This window comes from Scleropages formosus, chromosome 20, assembly GCF_900964775.1.
Source record: "Scleropages formosus chromosome 20, fSclFor1.1, whole genome shotgun sequence".
Lineage (NCBI taxonomy): Eukaryota > Metazoa > Chordata > Actinopteri > Osteoglossiformes > Osteoglossidae > Scleropages > Scleropages formosus.
Window position 1 is genome coordinate 5,421,882 of NC_041825.1, and position 22,929 is coordinate 5,444,810.

General features: G+C 43.2%; 1 protein-coding gene across 1 annotated transcript in view; it reads left to right on the forward strand.

The window, feature by feature from the left end:
• Positions 1-22,929, forward strand: part of capn15 (calpain 15) — a 48,360-nt gene that overhangs the window by 11,063 nt on the left and 14,368 nt on the right. Inside the window, exons 2-5 of the mRNA XM_018735010.2 lie at positions 9,277-10,804; positions 17,917-18,125; positions 20,651-20,834; positions 22,428-22,651. Coding sequence (XP_018590526.1) covers positions 9,277-10,804; positions 17,917-18,125; positions 20,651-20,834; positions 22,428-22,651 — 2,145 coding nt within the window. The remainder of the gene's footprint in view (positions 1-9,276; positions 10,805-17,916; positions 18,126-20,650; positions 20,835-22,427; positions 22,652-22,929) is intronic.

The following is a 22,929-nucleotide window of genomic DNA, read 5'->3' on the forward strand; positions in this document are numbered from 1 at the left end:
TGACAAATGAAGATGGCAATGTCAGCTCTATGTGAGTCAGTGTTACATTAAATGTCCCTCCATTTGCATAGCTTTGGTGCCTGTCCAGACCAGTGCAGGGCAGGGGAAATCAAAAGGCCACTTGTTTTCCCTCTTTGGGTGGCAGGAGGTGGTTGCTGTGTCAGGCTGTTATCTTAAGATGTCAGCTTAGAAACAGGCCTGTCACGGCCTCTCTGCTGAGTTTTTACAGCTTCGGAGATCAAGATGTTCTGCAAATGTAGACCTGGGATATGGAGAGAGGAAAAGCATGTTCTGCTTTTCTCATGATCGTCTGCCATGATGTGATTGCATCTCCATTCCACTTTGATTTCCCCCCCCCCCTCCACCATGGACTAAAGGCCATATATCAAGCTGTTTTATCAGAAGCAATGAAAGTTGCTCTTTGGTGTAGAGTACAGGTAACTCAGAGGTGGCAGTAATACTGCACTAACCCCATGTTTAGCTCCCTGGGTACTTGGGGGTTTTAGGAGCAGTTTGAAATAATTACAGCAGGTGCTGGCAAGAGGAGAAAAATGGAGCATTGCATTAGAACATATTACACACATAGGAGGTAACTTGACATTTTCCATCAGCACTCCCCTATCTAATAAGCTGAGAAAGTCCAGCCTCATGGTTTCAGTTCCATGGCAGCAGCAGTAGACCTGAGCACCGTTTGCTCTCAGCAGTTCTCACAAAATATGATACCCCTTACCGGGGATAAAAGATTAATCTTTCTCCATCTGCAACACCAAGGTGCAAAATGAGGGAAAGCCAGATGTGGGAGATGCGGTAAGATGTTTGGGCCTTTTTACATTGCCAGAGCAGAGCTGCCTAGATAAGTGAGTCATACCGGTGCCAGAATACAGTACCTGCTGGAGACAGAGGTGGCTCTTTAAGCTTTTTTTGTAAGAACCATGCAATGAGTCACTGTTTTGCTGATGGACTAGGAAGCATGTGGACAAACAGAATTTTTGACCAGATGTTCACATTTGCATTTTTTTATTTAGCAGGTGATTTTGTTTGAAGCATCATATGTATTAAGGGCATAAAATTTAGTAGTCTGCTCAAGGGTACTACAGAAAGTTGTGCTGAGAACCAGACTTCAGTAAAGAATTTTTTTTTTCTTTTTTTTTTTTTCCTCCAGTTTACCAGTCTGGTTAATTATTTTTATGCTAGTGATTCCTCTGCTTATTTACATATAACATTCATACCTTTCCAAGGCTGCTTGCAAGGGGTCTTTTGCAATTATGCACAGCAGTATGAATGCAAGGATGCTAATATTCAGTATTTGAATTAAGAAGCAGTAAGATGTGGATTATTTATAGTTCGGTTTATTGGGTGAATGTGCTTACCCTCTGCACTGTATCTACAGCTCTTTCTGAATGTCTTTATTGTCCTAATTTCATGATTGCCCTTTTTGTTCCATAAAAGGTACTGTTGTTCTTCAGGGATTCCAAGGGCTGTTGTAGTCAATGACCTGCTGTTTTCCACTCTGAAACTTGTTTTTATCTAAATTAAATGACGGGCCAATACTTTTGCAAAAAACATTGCAGTCCTTCAATTAAGCAGCTTCAGAGACTATCAATTTCTTGACAGCCTTGTTTTTGAAATGAAGAATAGAGACTTGTTTTGTTTTTGGCTTATTTCATCCGATTGCTTTCATGATCTGAGCCGAACAGGGTAAGTTTTGTCAATGTCTTTTGCCTCATTTGTATTTTTAGAATTTCTGTGAATATGCATAGTGTTTAAAATTGAACAGTGTAGCTTTAAATGTTTCATGTGGTTAATCATTGATGCTTCCAGTAAGATTCATGGTGTTAAATATTCTCTTGAAAATAATGGGAACTGTGTGTGTGTGTGTGTGTGTGTGTGTGTATAGTGCCTCCCTAAATACTCATTTTTATCTTCCATTTTCAGTTACATGACAATAAAATGTGTGTTTATTTGGGTTATCATTGATGACAACGTTCTTATTTCACATTACCAGCAAGTATAACCAAGAATGTAGTGCAGGAGCAGTGAATCAACAGGTAACCGTGCTAAAGGCTGGTCTGTAGTGGACCTTCTTGATCATTGTCTGAGTTGGTTGTATACTAAGTTTAGTCTGTAGTGCTCTCACACTGAGGTAGCTTTAGAATGAAAGGATTTTACGCCACTTCATTTCTGGCAGTCTGGAGTGCTGGCACACTGATAAGCAGACTGTTGCTCTTTTCTGGCACTAATCCCAAATATGGGCTCCTGTCCCATGTTGGGCAGCACTCTCCCCTCAAAACCAACACAGTGCCTGGGTAAGCCAAGCAGTGGGACCCCAGTGGCCTCGGAACAATCAGTGAAAAACCAGTATTTATGCAGTTCCTATTTTGTGAAATAGGTTTCTGTATGCAACTAATTACATTATAATTAATGAACTGTGACGTGTGTGTGTGTGTGTGTGTGTGGTGCTGCTACTAGTCGTGGTTTTTTGCTGAAGTTATAGCGGTGAAAAGAGTGGTACCCCTGTAGAGACTTGAGGTTAGAAGCAGCAAAGACATATGAAATGAGACCCAGGAATATTTTGTCAAACATAGTTTTTTTTGTCAGATTTTCTTAGTGTGGCTCACATACTTTTGTTAAAACTGAGACGGCAGGTCATTAACAACACAACTGGGGGAAAAGGTGCCACTCCTTGGGATTATTTACTGAGTAATATTTCTGATATGCAGATTTTTCTGGCCCTAGGAGAATTTTAGCATCAGGCTTGTATGTAAGCTGATTTAAAAAGCATGTGGATTTTTCTTGCTGTCATGGTACAGCGCACAGAGGAAAGTGCTTGACTGTGTAGCCTATGCATTCCATATTCATAATGTGTTCTCATGCTGATTCATAGTGTGAAGTAGGAAAGGAAATGGGGAGTAGTTGAACCCTTGAACTACTTATGCAGATGGCAAGACCATCGATGGGCAACGGCAACCCCAAGCAGTTCTTTGGTTGAGAGACCCAGCAAGTGCTGTTTTCACCAATGTGCACGGTGTACAGTTCCCAAGGTTCCAGCCTGACAGCATCCACTGCTATGTTGGTTCAAAACATATCCACTTGGTCCTCCTCTACTCTTCTCGTGTCACAGTGTAAGCTTTGAAAACTGTACAGCCGTAGTCTTGACAGGTATATGGAAGTTTCTTTATTCAGGCTTTAACAAAATATGTGACCATAGACATTGCTAGTTTGAGTTCCTCACCAGAAGCACTAAAGTTGGTCTGACAAAGGTAATCTTCATTGAGGAGTTGACTGTATGAATGTGTGGACTTTTAAGCATTTTAAATTGCTATGGACAAAAGCATATGCTAATCAAATTAATAATTTAGGATAATCTGCTACTGGAAAAGAAAAAGCTTCAGTAAAGCTCAGAGAATTATTATTTTATGGATATTCTCCAGAGTAATTTTCTGCCAGGTATGTTGAATATATTAAATCTGAACTTTCCTTGCCGCTTTTCTCTTATTTTCAGTCATGCACTTGGCAGAATGTTAGTTTTCCCTCAGCTGCCAAAAAACAAAGAAGCCCTTGCTCAACATTGGCCTTTGAGGCAGTTTCATAAGACTTGACGAAGCAACAGCGTATTGTGATGCATTTTTGAAGTGAGGGATTCCAGCACTTCTGACAGTCCACTTTTCTCTATGATGGGGCTTACAATGCAGTCTCCTTAGATGATACTGGGCCAGCTCACACTGCTGTGAACAATGCTATGGTATGGTTCCTTTCAGTACTGCAGTGATTTCTGTAATGTGTACCTTATCATTTATTTAGTACACATAGATTGTTTGAATCTTTACACCTTGTTCATTTGTACAGGTGAATATTTATTGACACAAATGATTAAGCCAATGTAATAACAGCCAAGTTATTCCTTTGATGTAAACCGATAGTGTTCCTATGTCTAGTCTGTTTTGTTAAGCATAAAAGTTTAGACATGGAAGTTACTAAATCCCTTTATTTCTTTTATTTTAATTGCTTGCTGTGGACTGTTATAAGGTCAAGGTGATTCTTAGCTTCCAGCCCTAGATGTAATTCATTTAATTTTTGATCATTGTGGTCAAGTTGTCACATGTGTCACTTTCTCACACCTACATAAATAAATATTTTCCACTGAGCTCAGCAGTCATAGGACATAACTTGCACACACACTGACTGAAACCGCTCGTCCCTAGCGGGGTTGCGACAAGCCAAAACCTAACCTGGCAACACAGTGCACAAGGCAGGGGAGGGGACACACCCAGGATAGGACACCAGTCCATCTCAAGGCACCCCAAGCAGGACTCCAACCCTAGACCCACCAGAGAGCAGGCACAGGCGAAACCTGCTGCGCCACTGCGCCCCCCTTAAGACATAACTAAAATAAATAACTGTAATGTAACTAACCTACTGAACATTTGCCAGATTTTGCTGTGTTGCGTGACAGTGCCTCTGAGAGGCCATATTCTCTTTGTATGTATAATACCAGTTGAGACTTTCAGTATGCCTTGTTAGTCTGGGTAATAATAGTATAAGATAAACAGAGTCAAAGCCAAAAAAAAAAAAACCCACAACTGCCCTACACCTTTGGGAAGTGCTGCACAGGATGCTGAGAAGACATGTCAGCTGATTTCTTGCTGAAATGTAACTGAATGCCTCACAAAGTTATCTGTAGGTGTACTTATGGTTTTGGCTGGTATGTGTAAGTCTTGATACTATAACTTCTACATCTGAAATGTGAATTAGACCAGGTATAAAATTCCCACCACCTTAACCCTAACATTATTCCGTCTCAACTTTTCAGTAGCTTTTTTTTTTTTTTTTTAAATATATTTGCTATTTCTTTTACTGCTATTAGGTCTCTTTGCTGTCAGCATGCATTGGGCTTAAAGCTCAGGCAGAAACTCTGCTGGAATTCACATCAGCATATTTCTTGTCCTTTTTTCAGACAGCTTCATGTAGAAACTCAAGTTGTAATTGTCTTATTTTGTCTTTGAGAACTTGGTTTTAGATGTGAATTGGTCTAAGGCCATTCTTACCCTCAAAGTGACATACTTCAGACTTCCTACTTGCGTTGACTCAACAACCACAGTTCACACATCCCATTTTATGTTAGTCCCAGACGTCCAGTAATAGGAATATGATGAATGCTTCCAGGAACATGGCCAGACTCTGTGCCAGTTGCTAGCCTTTTTACTGCATTTGCAGGAAGCCTTCCCTTTTGACATAGTTATAAACTTGCATGTTTTTTTTTTGTCAGAATTACTATGCATGATCAAAATTACTAATTGCGTTTTCCCAGCTATTATTTAAGTGTGGTGATGCCATGCCAATACTGTAAAATGTCCCCATTGTACTTAACAAACCTATTATCTCTTTTCTTTTTGTTACTTCTGAAGCTGTGTAATCTCTATGGGGGAAAAGAAGGTGACTACAAACTTGAACAGTTGGAGAAGTGGTACTTTGCATCAGATGCATCATTTACTAGCATACGTAATGTATAAATTTAGGGGGAAGCAGTGATCTGCAAAAATGGCCCATATGTCCAGACTGAGCCAGTAAAATATGATTAGAGACTTAAATGAAGCCTGAAACTGCATTCATGCAAGCAGCTTTTCTTTAATATTAAGCTTGGGAGTGATATGGTGTGATAAAATTAATTTAGGCTCTGACTAAATAATTTAACTTCCATGTGTTTCATAATCTGATCATACGTCAAGAGGTTTAACATCTATTGGAAGAGAAGCTACTAGTGATTCTTTAATCGAAAGCTTTGTCATAACTTGAGCTGAAATCTCATGGCACTTGTTTAGACTTTTTTTTTTTTTTCCTTCCCTTTTCCCCCACTTTTGGCAAATGTACTAAACTGAGGGATGCTTTTACTAGAAAGTATTTCAGGATGAAGTGAAATTTACGCATTCATAACGCCCTGCTTAAAATGACCACATAACCTGTACACTGTTTACATTTATTCCTTTAGCAGACACTTCTCTCCAAAGCAACATACATCCCAGAGAAATACAATTCGTGCATTACATTAGGAGAAAGACATAGCTGCAGACATGGTATTTTTAAGTAAACTTGGTTTTGTTTCTTTCCACTTTATGCACCGACGTTCATCGCAGGAGTAGATGCATAAAACTCAGAATAGATGAATCCTGATCAGTTTCACTAGAAGTCTACCTTTGAAATCTGCAGTTTCTTGTTGGTTCTTTTCTGTTTTCACATATGGAACTCATGAACTTGTCTGAAATGAAATTTACATAAATGCTCAAAAACTTCAGTTGGCTTCATCTCACACACAATCTTTAGTGTAACCGAGTGTCACTGTCCTTGGTCTGAATTTGCTGCATTGAGCCAGACACACCATGACTGGATGCCTTTTTCTTCTGCATAGTAGGCAGAGATGCTTACCAGCCTGTGGTTTGTCCCCAGTCAGTTTTGTCATACCCCTGCTGCCCGTTGCTGCATTGATTTCTTGCATTATTAATGAGCAGTTACTGTCCAGGGTGGAGCCTGGGAGTGCTGCATCAAACCTGTAGCAGAAAGATTGAGGCTGACACTTGAATCAAACTGCAAGAATGCCTAAAAGAAATAAGGGGCAACCAGCTCCCTGTGGGATGTTTTAATTGTCAATGTAGGGATGGATTTTAAACACAAGGCAGCTTGTTATAGGTGTCGTATGTTATGCAAGCACAAGTGTTCTCCCCAGACAGGAGACCATTAGCACAGTATATCTGAATAGAAGGCATTGTAAGACCTTGAGATTCTTCGTTTAACATTGCCTCCAGCAATGCTTTCTGTTGTTCATGTAGCAGACTCACCTTGAACGAGTGCAAGTAGTACAGCTAGAATGCCAGTACAGAGTGAAAGGTGTCCAGAACATGCAAAGTAGAAGTGAAAATCCTCTGGCATTTGTGATTTTGGTTCAGTATTCATACCTTGGCAGTAGGATTGGAGCAGTAGAAAACACTCACTGCCTCTAGTGGTGAACAGTAATAGCATAGCAGCCAGGGTTCTGGGCCATCTGCCAGCCAGAGGATGATGGTGCTAATGATTGTTAAACAAAGCCCAAATGTCTCACAGAACTGTTAGTGAAACTGGCCCATAGTGTTGACCGTAGATCTGAAACCAAAGTGTTGAATGTGGAAGTCTGTCAGTTGGGACTTCAGAGTCCCCTTCCTCTGGTTGCCTGGCCTTGCCTCAAAGTGAGGGGGGTTGCTCATGAGGTGGCCCACAGAGCAGCAGGTAGGAGGAGGCCTTGTAGAAGAAAAAGTGGTGCTTGGGACTACTGAGAAGCCTTATGGCTCAAGCAACTAAAGCCTTGTCCTATGACTGCTGAGCTCAGTGGAAAATTCTTGAGAGGCTTCTGCTGTGCAGCAGAGTCCAAATGGGTACCTTCATGTCTCCTTTTGGTTCTTAGGCTATGATGGAAAATGGGCCTGCTGATGTCAGTTTGGTCATTGTCTGACAAAACTGGGAAATTGCCAGTGACCGGCTGGAATCAATATCATTGCTTCTACTGGTCTGGGCTTATTCTTTCTGACAAACCCTTTTAACACTGGATTGGCTCTGTGTATGAAGCACCACTGTTTGTTTAATGAGAGATTTTCTTTATTTTCCTCTTGCGTCGAAGCAGAGCATCTGTGCACGATTCCATAGAGGTGTGAAATCACGTAGGCTTTGAACATTTGTTTTTGCATCACATTCACTTGGTGAGTGAGGCGGTCCCTAACGATGACAGGTCTACCGCTTCAATCTTGCATTTTTACTGACAAGGGGGCTATCTTTGTAAGCCTCTGTGAATGCATGGATATCTATCTGTTCAGTACATTTTGGGCAGGGTGTTATTAATGTCTGCATTTGAGGTCTAACAGGTAGAGCTATACCTTAATAGCCCCCGAGAGGAAGCAGAATAACTTTTTCCCCTCTGCACACTGTTGGAGACAAGATGTTATGGCATACAATGAATAGCTGTTCTCTGTTGTCTTCTATAACTTGTCATTTCAAGAAAGGGCTCCCCCTATTTATAGTTCCTACACACTGCAAAACATAGTGAAATATCCTCCTTTAGCTCTGTGACCACAGGGAAATGTGTTCCTGGAGTCCTCATCTGGAAGAGCCTGACTGTGCTGGAGTCTGAACATGCTTAATGGAGCTGAACTAAGTGCAATTAGCAAGCCAGGGACAAATGGGGAACTAATGTATGGGTGTGACTCAAACCTGTACAGAAGTCATGCATTCTGTCTGGCCTGTCGTTGTAACTAGGCCCCACTCATGCTGTAGGGTGGCCTTGAAATAGGAAGAGGCTAAGGCTGACATTGATTTAACACCAGCATTGCCTTTCTCCCCCCCCCCCCCCCCCCCCCTTCAAAAATAAATAAATAAATAAATAAAAAATTGCGTTTTACAGTTGCCCTTTTAAAAATGCTGTTGGCCTGTTTTTTTTTTTTTTTTTTTTTTTTTGCTCCGACCCCAGAGCTCTTTCCCTGCAAGAAGAGAAAGTGGTTATTTGGGCCAGTGACACACTTTCTTCAGGCTTGCAGAAGCTTGATGTCCACAGGGAGGCAGTGTCCCAGAGCCTCGCAGGGAGCGTTTTCCACCAGGCCTTATGGACCCCAGAACACCATTCGCAGCAAACAAATGCGTGCCAGCATTCCATTGGCCTTTAACATGTTTAATGCACACAGCAGATGCTCGCAGGCTAAAGTGTCAGTGTAGCACTGGTTTAAGCTACTACTGAATATTTTTGGAAAAATTATGATTCACTAAGCTCTGCCTAACACAGATAGCTGAGCTTTACACATGAATGGCTTGAGTGATGACACTTTTGTAGTGCCTTTAATTAGATGCTCAAGCATTCCAAGTGCTTTCCCCATTAAGCGATCAGCTCTTAACTGTTTCTCAAATACAGTGTAGGAGTACCTGTGAGCTGAGCTCAGTGCAAACGGTGTGCAGCTATAACACTTTTTTCTGAGGCTGTGTTTGTCAGGACTGCTAGAAAGCAAAGGCAGAACATTTGTGAAGTGGATACTTACAAGGTTGAAGGGTGTGATGTTTTATACATGCTGGTACCCTTCTGTTTCTGCTGTTGCCTAAACTTTCGCACTGGCTTTTATTCTCCCCGGCTGCTACAGTCAGTCTTATGCTCCTCACTGGGACATTGTGTATGGATTTCCTTGCTTTGAATGCCCTTAGGTGGAAGATTCATTTGAGTACAGCATTGCTAATCTCTGTGCTTCTCTCTTGCTCACTCTCTCTATCCGGCAGTCACTCTCATTCCCCTGGCTCCATGGCGACGGCAGTGCGGGGAGGCGAGTGGTCATGCGGCCGCTGCACCTTCTTGAACACAGGTGGTGCCCCCCGCTGCTCCATCTGTGAGGCACCACGCCAAAAGCCTGACCTGAACCAGATCCTGCGGCTAAGCAGCACAGAGGAACAGCGTTGGTCCTGCCCCCGCTGCACACTCAACAACCCCCAGGGCTCTGGAGCCTGCTCTGTTTGTGGTTTTGGACCCTCTCCCAGCACACCCATAGCCAATGGGCCTCTGCCACCCCCGCCTGAGCCCCCTGTGCCCAGTGTTCCCTCAGTTACTACTTTGGCTGTAAACACGGATATCCGTGGCCAGCAACCTCCCAAGGAGGAGCTTCGGCGTTCGGAGAGCAACGGGGAGGACCACTCCACAGATAAGCAATCTGGCTGGGCATGCCCAAGATGCACCCTCCACAATACACCTGTGGCCCTCTCCTGCTCTGCCTGCGGGGGTCCCCGCAAGCTTTCCCTGCCTAAAATTCCCCCTGAGGCACTGGTGGTTCCAGAGGTCCGTACACCAGTGGTGGGATTTCCAGTTCACCCCAGTGGAGTGGCCCCTCTTCTGATTGACTTAACTGATGACTTGCCCCCTACCCCCTCGGAACCTCAGGAGCCCCCTCACATCTCCTCTCAACCTCCAACTGGCCCCTTTAGTTCTCTCTCCTCCCTGCAGAACAACCCAGTGCCACGCAGTCGCAGAGAGGTTCCTCCCCCGGGACGTCCCCCAAATCCAGCTCCCAGCCCCACTTCTCCCTGTACTGCTGGCACCCCCACCACCTGTCCTCTGCGTCTCTCCAAGCCCAAGCAGTCGCAACCCCAACCACAGGAGCCATTCCCCAGCAAGCGTCTCAGCATTTTGGAGGAAGAGGATTCATCCCTCCCCTTACCTTTACCACTTACCCCACCCCCTTCCTGGAAGTGCCCCAGCTGCTCCTTGCCCAACCCGACTGGTTCATCCAAATGCGAGTCATGCCGCTCATCTCGGGGGGACCTCATTGACCTGGTGGGAGAGTCGGTACGCTTCACACCAGCTAGCCCCTCCAGCCCAGACTTTAGCACCTGGTCCTGCTCGAAGTGCACACTGCGCAACCCCACTAGTGCACCCCAGTGCAGTGCCTGTGGCTCCTCCAAACTGCACGGCTTCCAGGACTCCTCTTCCCGCTGCCTCCACTGTGGCCTCCCAGTGCCCTGCTCCTGCGCTGGTAGCTTTGGGACTAAAGGAGGCAGTCGTAAGCAGGCCAAGGTCTTTCCATCACCCTCCCTCTGTGAGAAGCCGGGCCATTGGGCATGTCCAGCCTGCACGCTGCTTAATGATCTGAAGGCTAAGCACTGCGCTGCTTGCCATACACCACAACAATACTTTACCTTGCGCAAGGGGACCAAGCCCCTCAAAAGGCGTGAGAGCATGCACGTCGAGGCACGCAGACGGACTGATGAGGGGGAGGCCAAGGAGCTCTGGGAGAACATCGTCAGCTTCTGCAGAGAGGTAGGGTTACATGTCAGCACGGAAGGCAGACCCATACATTGACCAGTGAAATGGAAATGTTGCCCCACCCCACAGTGCCCTTTAGTATTTCCACAGTATATCCATGATGATGATGATGATGATGATAGCTGAATAACATCAGGAGCATCCTTGCTATGTCTTCTATTTTGGAAGGTTTTCATGCTTCTCCAGGTCGGCGTAGGAAAGGTTTTTCAGGTCACGTAGAACTGGGTCTCTTTTTTTTTTTTTTTTTTTTTTTTTTTTTTTTTCCTCCTCCGTTTCATGACTTCATTCTCCCTTAGGTTGAATGTTCATACCACTTAGCAAGAAAAATAGAGCCATATATTTAAAACGTTACAATTTAAAAAGCATTTTGTTAAAGGTTAGGTACTGTTTAGCATGTCATGTGTATGACCTGTTTTCTTCCTCTGACTGTTGTTACTGTACATGTCTGAGTTTTTGTTCAGGATCACTGAATCACAAAGATCAGACAGTTCATCTGGATGTGAAAAACAGTTGAAGCGTTTCCAGATAAACCTGTGATAAAACACAGTACAAGAAGCTTAATGAACATCTGAACAAAATATCTGCAGTACAGGGAGCTTATCCAGCATCTTATAGAAAACATTAACAGTACACTGAGCTTAGTCAGTGTCTGAACAAACCATCAACAGTATGATGAGCTGAATGTAAGTGCTTTCAAGCCATCTACAAATCAGTGAGCTGAATCTAAACCTTTGCAAACCATCTGCGACATTGTGAGCTAAACCTAAGCCTTGGCAAATCATTTACAGCACAGTAAGAATTATATGTAAAACATGTAGAATACCATGAAGTAAATCTGAGCCTACAAAATATCTATACTGCATTTCGCTAAACCATAAGCATTGGCAAGCATCAGCGATTCTATAAAAACCTGAAGGAGTGACAAAAACCCAAATGCAGAGATGCATCAAGGCTGTGACACATTTTCCCAACTGGGCCGTCAACCGCAATGTCGGTGTCTCCGTTCTGTGCCCACATGTTTGGGTAATTGGCCATGCTGTCAGTAGCTGCTGATGGATTTTATGCAGTTCATTAATGAGTTTATTTATAAAGTGGTGGTGGCTAAGTGCTCATTTCTGTGTTGTCCCTAAAATAATCTCTAATCAGACTGCTGCACTGACTCTGCCATCCTCAACTAGTAGAGAATCGGGGATGAATCAGACACTCTTGGTGGCAGCCGGCCGAATTCCACAGGTCCTGCTCATCGTTCAGTCACCAGACAGACTGTTTATTGAGACCGGGTGCTGGGAAAATTAACCTCAGAGCTGCTGGAGCTTCCTCCTCATCACTCGCTTGAGGGTCAGGCCCATATGCTAGCAGTGCTGCATACAGAGACTGACACGGCTGCTTATCGGTTGATCTAGATTGATTGATTGATTGATTGATTTTCTTTTCCTTGCCTGTTCCAAGCATCGTGTTCATGTAAAATGTCAGTCTGAGGAGTGCAGATGTTGTGGTCGTCTTTGACACAAGGAGATGTTTGGCCGTGCGGTCAGGTAGCCATTGTAATGGGCTGGATAATATCGACTGACAGTCCTTTGTTTCTCTCAGCCATTATAGGGCACCACTGGTGTTCGTGTGACAAACAAGGGTGATGTTACTCCAGAGAACGCTGATATGTCTGCATTAAAGAAGGCCGCTGTAAGAGACGAGGCAGGAGACAGGAGATGCAGTTGCCCGTTGCAGTGGGCTTTTATTTGCCCTTAGACAGGGGAGAAGGAAGGAGACAGGAAAGAGGGACCAGGGAACAGGTAGGGAGAGGCTTTGTGCTGGTCAGGAGGGCTGGGAGAGTCGGGTCGGTCGGGACGCAGGCGTCATCTCAGGGTTCGGGTTCACCTGTCTCGTTCTCTTCGGTCTGTTCTCTCTACTGCTGTGCACCGGGGAAGAAATACGGAGCGAAATCAGCCCCAGCTGTGGCTGCTTTGCCCCCGTCTCCACCCCCTCCATGGGCCACCTCGGCATGCTACAGCCGCTTTTGCGGGCCAGCAGGCACTGAAATCAGGTCCTCAGCGTAGGGTCTGTGACAATTTACAAGTGAACCCCTAGAGACGTTTGGGACATGATGTTAATAAGTGTTGCATTCAAGATGGAAACCAGTAGTGATTTCCAGGATCTCTAACCTTAGCAAGGTTCAAATAAACTGAAATGTTGCCAGAAAATGTTGATTGAAAAAGCTTTAGAAGGTAGCATAGGAACTAATGGTACAGCTGTGTAACCAAAAGGTTACCAGTTTAGTTTCAGCATTACTGCTCAGCCCTTTGAGGGAGGCACTTCATTGCTTAATTTAAAAAAAAAAAAAAAAAGAAAAAACTAGCTGTTCAGAATTGAAGAACTGAAAATAACATTAATACTACAGTAATCATAGTAACTGTAAAATATATTAGAGATGGAAGTCTTTGCTATGTTTATTCTGTCCTTGCCTTAATGTTCAGTTTGTACTTTAAAACTATTAACAAAACTCATACATTTGTGTTATGTTTGTTTTTCATTTTTACATAATCGGGGAAAAGGATTTTGGGCAGTGACATTGTGACATACTTGATACTTATGGAATGAAATGGCATTAATCAAGAAAGTTCCTTATCTGATTCTCACTTATATGATTAGACCATCTTTTGAGTTCCCATAATCTATCACAGGACAGTTCCAGAGCCAAATCTTCCAATTTATTTGAGGTTTCAAAAAATTTTTTTTTTTTTTTGTCATTGTACTTGCTGCCAGAGACTTAGATTTTATTACAGTAATGATGGTGGTCTCTTTCTGGAGACAATGAAATTTCCTTAACTGGCATTAATGTGAATACGGGAGAATTAATTATGCCCTGTTACTGAAGAAGAACCCAATTACTGTTTCGTAATTAAGGCCTAGCACACGAGCAGACCCACATATCCAGCCCTGAAGGCCTGTGGTCCTGACCTCCAGTGGAAGCCTTTGAGAGAGACTGCTGGTTAGGACACACTTTTGTACTTGGGGGGCACAGGAAGGGGCGTAATTTGAACAGCCTGTCCTTCTCACTCTGGGTTAACATGGAAATTTCCCAAGCGAGATTTTGCAGATGTTGAACACAGTGCTAGTGAACGTGTGTTAGTTAATTTCTTCGTCAACACTTCCTGTCCAAAGATATTAAACGGCAAAGGCTAGTAACTCTTGGTGTAAGTTTTCAGGTCCCAGGAGGACCCATGTTTAAGATACCATTTAGTAAGGGTACCTGAAGTACTGCAGTGAAATAACGTAAATACCCTGTGCTGAATAAATGGGTGAAATTGTTACTTTGTATAAAAGCATCAACAGAGATCATTTTTAAGACTGACAGTGCTCTGTTTAGTGTTAGTAGTGAGCTTGTGGGTGCTTGTGTGAAAATAATGTATAAATCAGTGTTGACAAGATCTGGCGCTGGCCACTTTATATATGATGACCAAATGGTTTGTCCAGAGCAAAGAGACCCGTCTGCGGAAGACATAAAAACACATCAGATGCGCTTATCTGCTTCAGTTGTAGTGGCAAGTTGGCCTGAGCACTACTGCCTGGCCTTTTTTTGGGTGGTAGGACAAACCTGGAAAGTCAACATATTACTTCCTGTGTGAGGTAAATGAAACCTTTCCACTGGAACAGGTCTGTGCCTTAGTGCTGACCTCCACAGGGAGAGGTAAGTGTAGGAGGGCTATTTATAGGGCAGTGGCCAGTATGCAGTTTCTTAAAACATACATAATTAAATCTGCAGCAGAGATGCAGAATAGGAACCCAGCATTAAATTAGGGATGGGGTGCTGGGTTTGGTGCCATGCGCACAGTTGGCATCCCACATTCTTCTGTACTTGTTCTCTTAATTGTGTCCCTCATTAGCACGCGGCATCCCTTGGCTCATCCCATCGGCAGGGTCACAACCTGCTGTGTTCGTTGTGAGGATCACAGACGCTCTGCCTGCATGGAGTTCACCCCCCCCATGCCAGCCTGCCTCTGAAGCCAGGGAGCAATCCCACCGTTACATCGCGCTGCCAATTACACACAAGGCAGCTTGTGCAATGGGATTTCCTCTGACGGTCCCCCAAAGCCGTAATCAGGACCCTTTGAAGATTTCCCTTTTCTAGGTTACTCTTTAGATTTCCCAAATCCACTTTGAACAGCATCTTGTGGCTCTTGCCACATCATTTTAGCAAGTTTCAAAGATGAATAAATTGCAATGATTTGCGCATTCCTTGTTATCCAGAAAATCAAACCTGAAGTCAAAAAGAAAGGTTGTCATCAGGTCATAAAGGAGTGGTTGTGTGTGGGTTTTTTTTTTTTTTTTTTTTTTTTTTTTTTTTTTTTTTTTTCCTCCTCCCCCTTCCTCCTCCTCCTCCTCCCCCCCCCACCTGCTAAGACAAGGGCACTTCATGGTGTCAGGTACTTTTTCCTTTTCCAGGCATGGTGATTTTTCTCAGGGCCTTTAAATCCCCATTCTATTGCTGCTGAGTAACCCCAAGCTGAACTTATCATTTCTGGAAGCGTGCCTTGTGGAGAAAAGTGGTGAATGTGCGAACTGTGATGACAACCATTCCTTTTGACTTTGGACAGAGTACACCACCTGTACAGAGGTGCAGAGATCATGACCTGGCCTTGAGCTTCCCTATGCAGTTGAAAGACAGCACAAAATATGGGTTATTGCTATACCCTGCCCCAGTACACTTTGTGAAATCCTGTTCTTTCATTTCAGCATAAATGTCTGTCTACATCTTGGTGCAAAGCTCCCCCCCCCCTTCATCTTTACTTAAAACTTGGTCTGAACCAAACTAGCAATTTGCTCTAGCCTGATAATTTGCCGCATTAAACCTTATTGGTGTTGCAGGATTTATTTTCATCGTTAAAATCATTCAGTAATTGTGCTCCATCAAATCAGTTCATTTTTCCTGCACTGCCGTCAGAAGATCAATAGGTTGATTATGGCGTCACAGCTGCCGTGATTCACTGGGCTTCCTGGGCAGGGGTGCTGGCCGGAGTGCGTTCTATTTATTAGCCAAGCAGGTCTGCCTTTTGTGTGAGCAAAGATATGGTCTGGTGCTGGCAGCCTCCCAATGGGGAGAATTATTTAGTCCATTCCCATCAGAGCCACAGGACTGCCAACTCATAAAGATGGCTGTGAGCAGCCAAGGATCCCCAATGGCTGCTGCTTTTAATATTGATCTGCTGTAATGTACCGCTTCTCACTGTGTGGGGCCTCTTCTTCCTCCTCCTCCTCCTTCGTTCCTTTCCTCTTTCTAGTAAATAATGTCCATTCCCCCTATGATCTGGAAGCTCTTGCATCTGTAGAGGCTCTGTCTTCAGCTTGTCTCATTGGATTTCTGCGCTGAGCCTGAGGCAGTAAGCTGTTGCAGCTTCCAAGCTTCTGTAAATGACTCACTATTAGTCCTTAACAAAGATGTTAAAACTGATGTCCTGCTGTCGGCAGAGACCGCCTTGGGTCGTATGTATCTGTGGCGTGTAGGTAGACAGAGGCACAGTGACACTGTGGGTGGACAAGAGGGGAAGCAAGGCTGATGAAACACGGCTGGAGCATCTGCAGATGTGATGTCTGGGAGGAGGGCAGATCGATGGCACTGACATGTTGTGGCTTTGTGTGCTTGACCAAGAACTGTGGTCATAATACTATAGCTAGCATCAGACACAGGGTTGATGGTCTAAACAACCTGTTTTTTTTTCGATGACTTTGAGGCTAATGTGTTCATATGTGTAATATTTTATATTCATTTTTATGCTCTTGTTTTTCCCCTAAAATGCTTAAATTTTAAGGAACTGTCAAGCACTTTTTGAGTGTCAAAACAAGTGATTATCACATTTGTATGTGCATTTTTTTTTTTTTTTTTTTTTGTGTGTGTGTGTGTGTGATATCCGGAATCCTGTTATTCCTAGCATGGCTTTCACCTTGTAAGCAAGCCATTGCTGTCAGGCTTAAAACGGGGGGTCATCCTGCATTCCATTTCCTCATATGTGTAAAGATTAAAAAGACAGTCCTTGAATAATGAAGGGGTGCTCAGTAGTTCATGTCTTTGACATACAGTAGTTCCCTTGTGGTGCAGTGGGTTTGACTGGGTCCTGCTCTCCAGTGGGTCTGGGGTTTGAGTCCTGCTTGAGGTGCCTTGCAGTGGACTGGCATCCTGTCCTGGGTGTGTCCCCTCCCCCTCCAGCCTTGCGCCCTGTGTTGCCAGGTTAGGCTCCGGTTTGCTGCGACCCCGCTTGGGGCAAGCGGTTTCAGACTGTGTGTGTGTGTGTGTGTGTGTGTGTGTGTGTGTGTGTGTGTGTGTGTGTGTGTGTGTGTGTGTGTGTGTGTGTGTGTGTGTGTGTGTGTGTGTGTGTGAGTGATTCCCTTGTTTTAGGAGGCAAGGATCTGGCATATTTACCCTCAGTTGATGTGTTAGTAGAAACTTATTTCAGGACACTTCTAGAGCTAGGTGCTACTGCCTTGGCTTGGAGTCTAAATTCATGACTGATTGTGAGCCTGAAGGACTACAAACAGAGACTGAACTTTTAAAGCTGGAGTATATTGGAGGTGTTTGTATAAGACTTCAGTAAATAAACACAACTATGAGCATAACCTTTATTGCTGTGCAAATCCCTCATGGAAGTGGTTCTCAGTGAAATACTTCCACTATAGCAAGAACTGTCAACTTTTCTCTTATTTATATACAGGTATAGTACAGTAACATTCCCAGTAAAGACTTACCTAGTTATCACTGTAACATTCTTTCCCATTTTGTAGTAGACATCAATGCCTGTGCCATTGCCACTATATTAAAAGCTAAACTCTCATTTTTGAGTAACGCAAACTATTTCTTCATTCATTCTGACTTGTCATGAGTGTTATAGGTTTTGATACTGCTATTCAGAAGATGTCTGTCAAATTTTTCGTTAGCCTTGATATGTCTTTAAAGCAAAACTTTTTTTCTGCCTAAAAATGAGCTACATCCAAAGAAGAATGATCCAAAAAGAAATGTGTGACATGTATCGGAGTGAATATGGCACGGGTCTTATTAGTAAGGTGACGTGAATAAGAGCTATGACAACTCATGGCAGTTACGATGTTTCCTCCTCCAGAACACAGTGAACTTTGTGGACGACAGCTTTCCCCCTGGCCCGCGATCAGTGGGTTTTCCGGAGGGCGATAGTGTACAACAGCGTGTGAAGAAGTGGCTCCGCCCGCATGAGATCAACTGCAACAACTTCAAGGATCGTGGCGTCAAGTGGTCGGTCTTCCGAACCCCTCGGCCCTCTGACATCCTGCAAGGTCTTCTGGGAAACTGCTGGTGAGCCTCTGTGTGTGTGTGTGTGTGTGTGTGTGTGTGTGTGTGTGTGTGTGTGTGTGTGTGTTGTGGTTTTTTTTTTTTTTTTTTTGTGACTAGCATGCACCTACATGCTTTAATGTGACCTTTTGATGTTAAAGGACACATTTTTGTTGTTTTTATTAGGTCATGCAAAGGTCACTGTGCACTCTAAGCCAATTTATCATCTGTCAACTGAAAGTCATCTGTCAAGGTGATTGTATTCTAGCGTGTTAAAAGGCATCTTGGGTCCATTTGTGACTTATGAAATACATATTTCCTGTAGACTGGCATTTAGGGATATACAGTACATGTCATCTAGTCTAATGTAGAACGCTGCATGTCATTATGGTTAAAATTTAATAGTGCAGAATACCTGTCATATACTGGTACATACATCAGTCCAGCTCTTGGTATTTGTATCTTGTATTTAAAAATGTATGCTGTATGAAAAGGGATGCATAAGTAATGTACAAATGCCTTGATCTTTCGAGCCACACAGACCTTTTTTTTACATTCACGTTTGAGGAATATAAATACCATTTGTGAGGAGACAATATTTGTGCAGCAGATTTATCTACCCTTTGTCGTTATATCATGTTGATTCCATATCAGTAATTATGTTGATTAAAACAGAAATACTGACACTCCTGGAATTTGTTATGGCATGAGCATAACATTTGGTCCATCGGTCTCCATTTACAAACCAGAGTATGAGTTACAATGGAATCATGTAAATGTGCCACTGCAAATCAGTGTTTATTCTTTAATTCTATTTATATCATCCATGACTCAATCTTTTCATCTCAGCTGATTGCACTATATTTTCAACAGAGCAGAGAACATATGGGAGAGATGGTTTTCTGTCCTCAGTGTCTCTCATGGTTTTATTTTTACAACAATCCAGTTTTTCACCATACCTTATTGCACTTTGAGAGGCCATTTGCCTCTAACATTTTATTCACTGGCTTGTTTTTCATTAATTTACTTTTTTAACCTTTTATTAATGTTCATGAGCATTTGTAACATGAAACTCCCTGCTGCTGTTGGGAATTGTAGTACAAAAAGACAATTAATTGTGTCCCCGTTTTGCTCATTTGTCTTAAAGTTTTACATGCATTTTGTAATGCACCAGAATGACAAAACACAAACTAGAAAATTTATAAAATTTTACAGTGGATTGGTAGTGAAGTACAGTGAATTCTATTTTTTCCTTAAAATTCATCATTGACATGGTAATTATTTTCCTCATTCTGTGTAGTTGAGCTCTGCAGTATGGCTTTTACCTGTACCTCTGTCGTTGTCACGTATGTTCTGCATGTTTAATTTTTTGTTATTCGCTAAATGGACCAATCAGATGCTATAGCAGAAGATATTTGTTCTGTTTAACTTTTTTCTGTTTTGTTTTTTTTACTGCACGCAGTATAAATGTTGTATTAATAATGAAATTTGTGGATGTGTTCAAGATTCAAAAATCCTGCGTTCCATTCGAAAAGCTTCATGTAAGGGAATATACATTGATTTAGCTGGCTTTCTACAATGGTGGCAATTTGCTGCTTAACATGCTAGAGTGAAAACCATTAAAAGGACTTTGACAGTAAAGCTATGAATATATCTTATATAAGCTGAATGATTTCCATTCATTCATTCTGCCATCCCCTCGGTCCATAATGTTGTGTTTGCATTATCATGCTTTCCTTGCTACATCTTCTATGGAACAAGATATATTTGAAAACAGGAAATGCAGGAAGCCACGCACTTCCCTCATGGGCTCCCCTCGGTCAATGTTATTTCTAAAGACGTGTCAGACCGCATCACATCACAGTCCTTCCTGTCCTGACACGGAGGCATCACTGTCCCATACTATTATCCTCACTGAGGTTCAGGCCACAGAAAATGGTTCTAGCTTGCTCTTTGTCCATTTCCCTCCCCTTCTTCACTTTTCTCTCCTCATGGGTTCTGAAGGAAACTACATGATTGTGTTTGGGGGATAGTGACCTGAAAATGCTCTGAGAAATACACACATGGACTGAAACTGCTTGTCCAGAGCAGGGTCACGGCGAACCAGAGCCTAACACGGTGCAAGGCCGGAGGGGGAGGGAACACACCTAGGACGGGGCGCCAGTCCGTCGCAAGGCACCCAAAGCAGGACTCGAACCCCAGACCTGCCAGAGAGCAGGCACAGGCCAAACCCACCGAGCCCCCTTCTGAGAAACACATTGGCAGCATATTAGTTATGGCTAGAAAACATTTTGTGTGTGTGTGTGTGTGTGGGGGTTTTTTTTTTTTTTTTTTTCCTCCTCTCCCCCTTACAGTTCTCTTTGGACAGTTACTGCCCTACATTAAGTGGGCAGTATCTGTACATCCAGTCTATCTTCTGAACCCTCTCCCCTGCTTTTTAATGGACTGGAGTATACTGTTGCCTCATGATTACCGTGAGTTTTTCTCTCCACTAGGTGTGCTGGCTAAATGGAGAAAATGCATGTGTTTTAAAAATGTTGTAATGGCAGGTTTCTGAGTGCCCTGGCGGTGCTGGCAGAGAGGCCGGAACTGGTGGAGCGGGTGATGATCACGCGGAGCATCTGTCAAGAGGGCGCATACCAGGTGCGCCTCTGCAAGGATGGCACCTGGATCACTGTGCTGGTGGATGACATGCTTCCCTGTGATGAATATGGCTACTTGCTCTTCTCCCAGGTGAGGAGCTCAGGAAGCGCCATTGGGTTTCATACTCCAGATTCCTTCAGCAGAGTCTCTTCAAAGAATATGGAAGAGTCTTGTTTTGCAACTGATTATGAAAAATAGCATTTGATGGCATTTCACAAGGTGGGCAGAATTGTTTTTAGTTTTGAAAGGATTGTTTGGGGGGGGAAGGAGTTCAAAAGCTGGATTGTTCTCAGTTCCTGTGTCAAGTTAGGCTTTTGTTTATTCATGTCTTCAAGTGCGCTAATGCTGACCTCTTGACTCCACTCCTGGTAGAATTCTCCTCTTGATTTCTAGGATCAACAGGTTTGTAAATATTTTATGTATCCTGAATGGCTCCATCTTGGCTGGGAACGCCTGTCTCGGCAGAGAGGAGCCGTGAGATTGCACCCTCTCAGTCAGACACTTTGCACAGCTTGAGGCTTCCTTTCAAATTATGTTTTCTCTGAGGGTCCCAAGCTGGCATTCTTTTAAGGGTGTCGCAGGATTTTGTACTTCCAGTGAGAGGTGACGGCAGAGAATGGAAGCCCTGCTACGTTGTTAATGAACAGCTTGGCTTGCAGTGGAAGTGGTTGTGGAAAGTCACTGAGCCATCTGGGTTTGGTTCAGTCCATCAGGCATGTGTCGCCTGTTAGGGGTGAAAAGCTCACAGCAGCGTACCCTAGAGAGTGCCGAAAGTACAGGGAATCAGATTTATGATTGACTAACCCTGCTTGCTTTATGCTATATTATAATTATCAATAGCTTAATTGAGCAGTATGTTTTTAAAAGTCCTTGTTTATAAGCTAATGACTTCATGGAAGGTGTTTTAAGGCCACAGGATTGCAGGTGAGAAGCACTGAAGTGTTGGATGTTTACATTCTACAAATTTTGACTAAAATGTTCAATTGTAATTTCCTTTTCAGGAATACTAATCAAATAATAGCCCATGATTTTGCTTTTAATGCCTTGGCATTTTGGTTTATTGTTAAAATGATGTGCCTTTTTAACTTGGACATTGACATTTGACAGACAATTCAGCATTGCTAATATTACTTCATTCATATTAGAAACCATGGTGTAGCCCTTTTTAAAGTTCCTGCTCACATCAGATATTTCCCACTTGAAAAGTCATTTAAATCCAGGACATTTAGTAAAACAAAATCTGGTATGTTGAGTACCAGTATTAAATACTGTGTTAATGTGTTTTCACCATGGTGGTATATTATTCAGTATCCAGTGCAAAGCATTTTACAGTTAAAATAGTGTTGCAGTAAAAGTAGTATTTGTGCATTTCACATTCACGTGAAAATTTACTTACCTGCAGGCAAAAGTGGTAGTCTTATTTTACTGTCTCTTGAATACTTGCACTGGCTCAGTATGTAAATATTGTGTATATAAAGTTATATGTAGAGTTCTGTAGATTTTTTTGATTCCCCCCGCGACTTTTCTTTTGCACAAGGGTTCAAGTTCACACAGATCTGGGGATTTATGGATCCCTAAAATTAGTTTTGTGAAACTTTTTGTTCAAATGCATATATGAACTTTGTATTGTACGTATCTTTGTGGTCAAACGTGCTATAATTCATATATGAAATGTGGTTGCAGGCCCAGCGGAAGCAGCTGTGGGTGGCCCTGATCGAGAAGGCTCTGGCTAAGCTGCACGGTTCCTACTTTGCCCTGCAAGCAGGCCGTGCCATTGAGGGTCTAGCCACGCTGACTGGTGCCCCCTGTGACTCACTCATGCTACAAGTCAGCTCCACCAACCCTCGCGAGGAGCCCATCGACACTGACCTCATCTGGGCCAAGATGCTCAGCTCCAAGGAGGCTGGGTGAGCCATACAAGCACAGTCATTCTAGATGGTGGGGATGTAGTGGCAAGACAGGTTTTGTGGCTGTATTCCTTGGCTGTTTTGTCATGTATGTATTCAGTCCTGCAGTGTACAATACCACTAGAATTGTACATGCCTCTATTAACCATGCCTGTCAATCTAAAACTGAGTTAGGAAGCTATTTGGTTTAATCAGGTAGGATCATGCATTATTTTAACAAAGCCCTACAGAGCCACAAAGCTCTAGATTTAAGTGCTCAGTGCAACTAAAGACCTGAC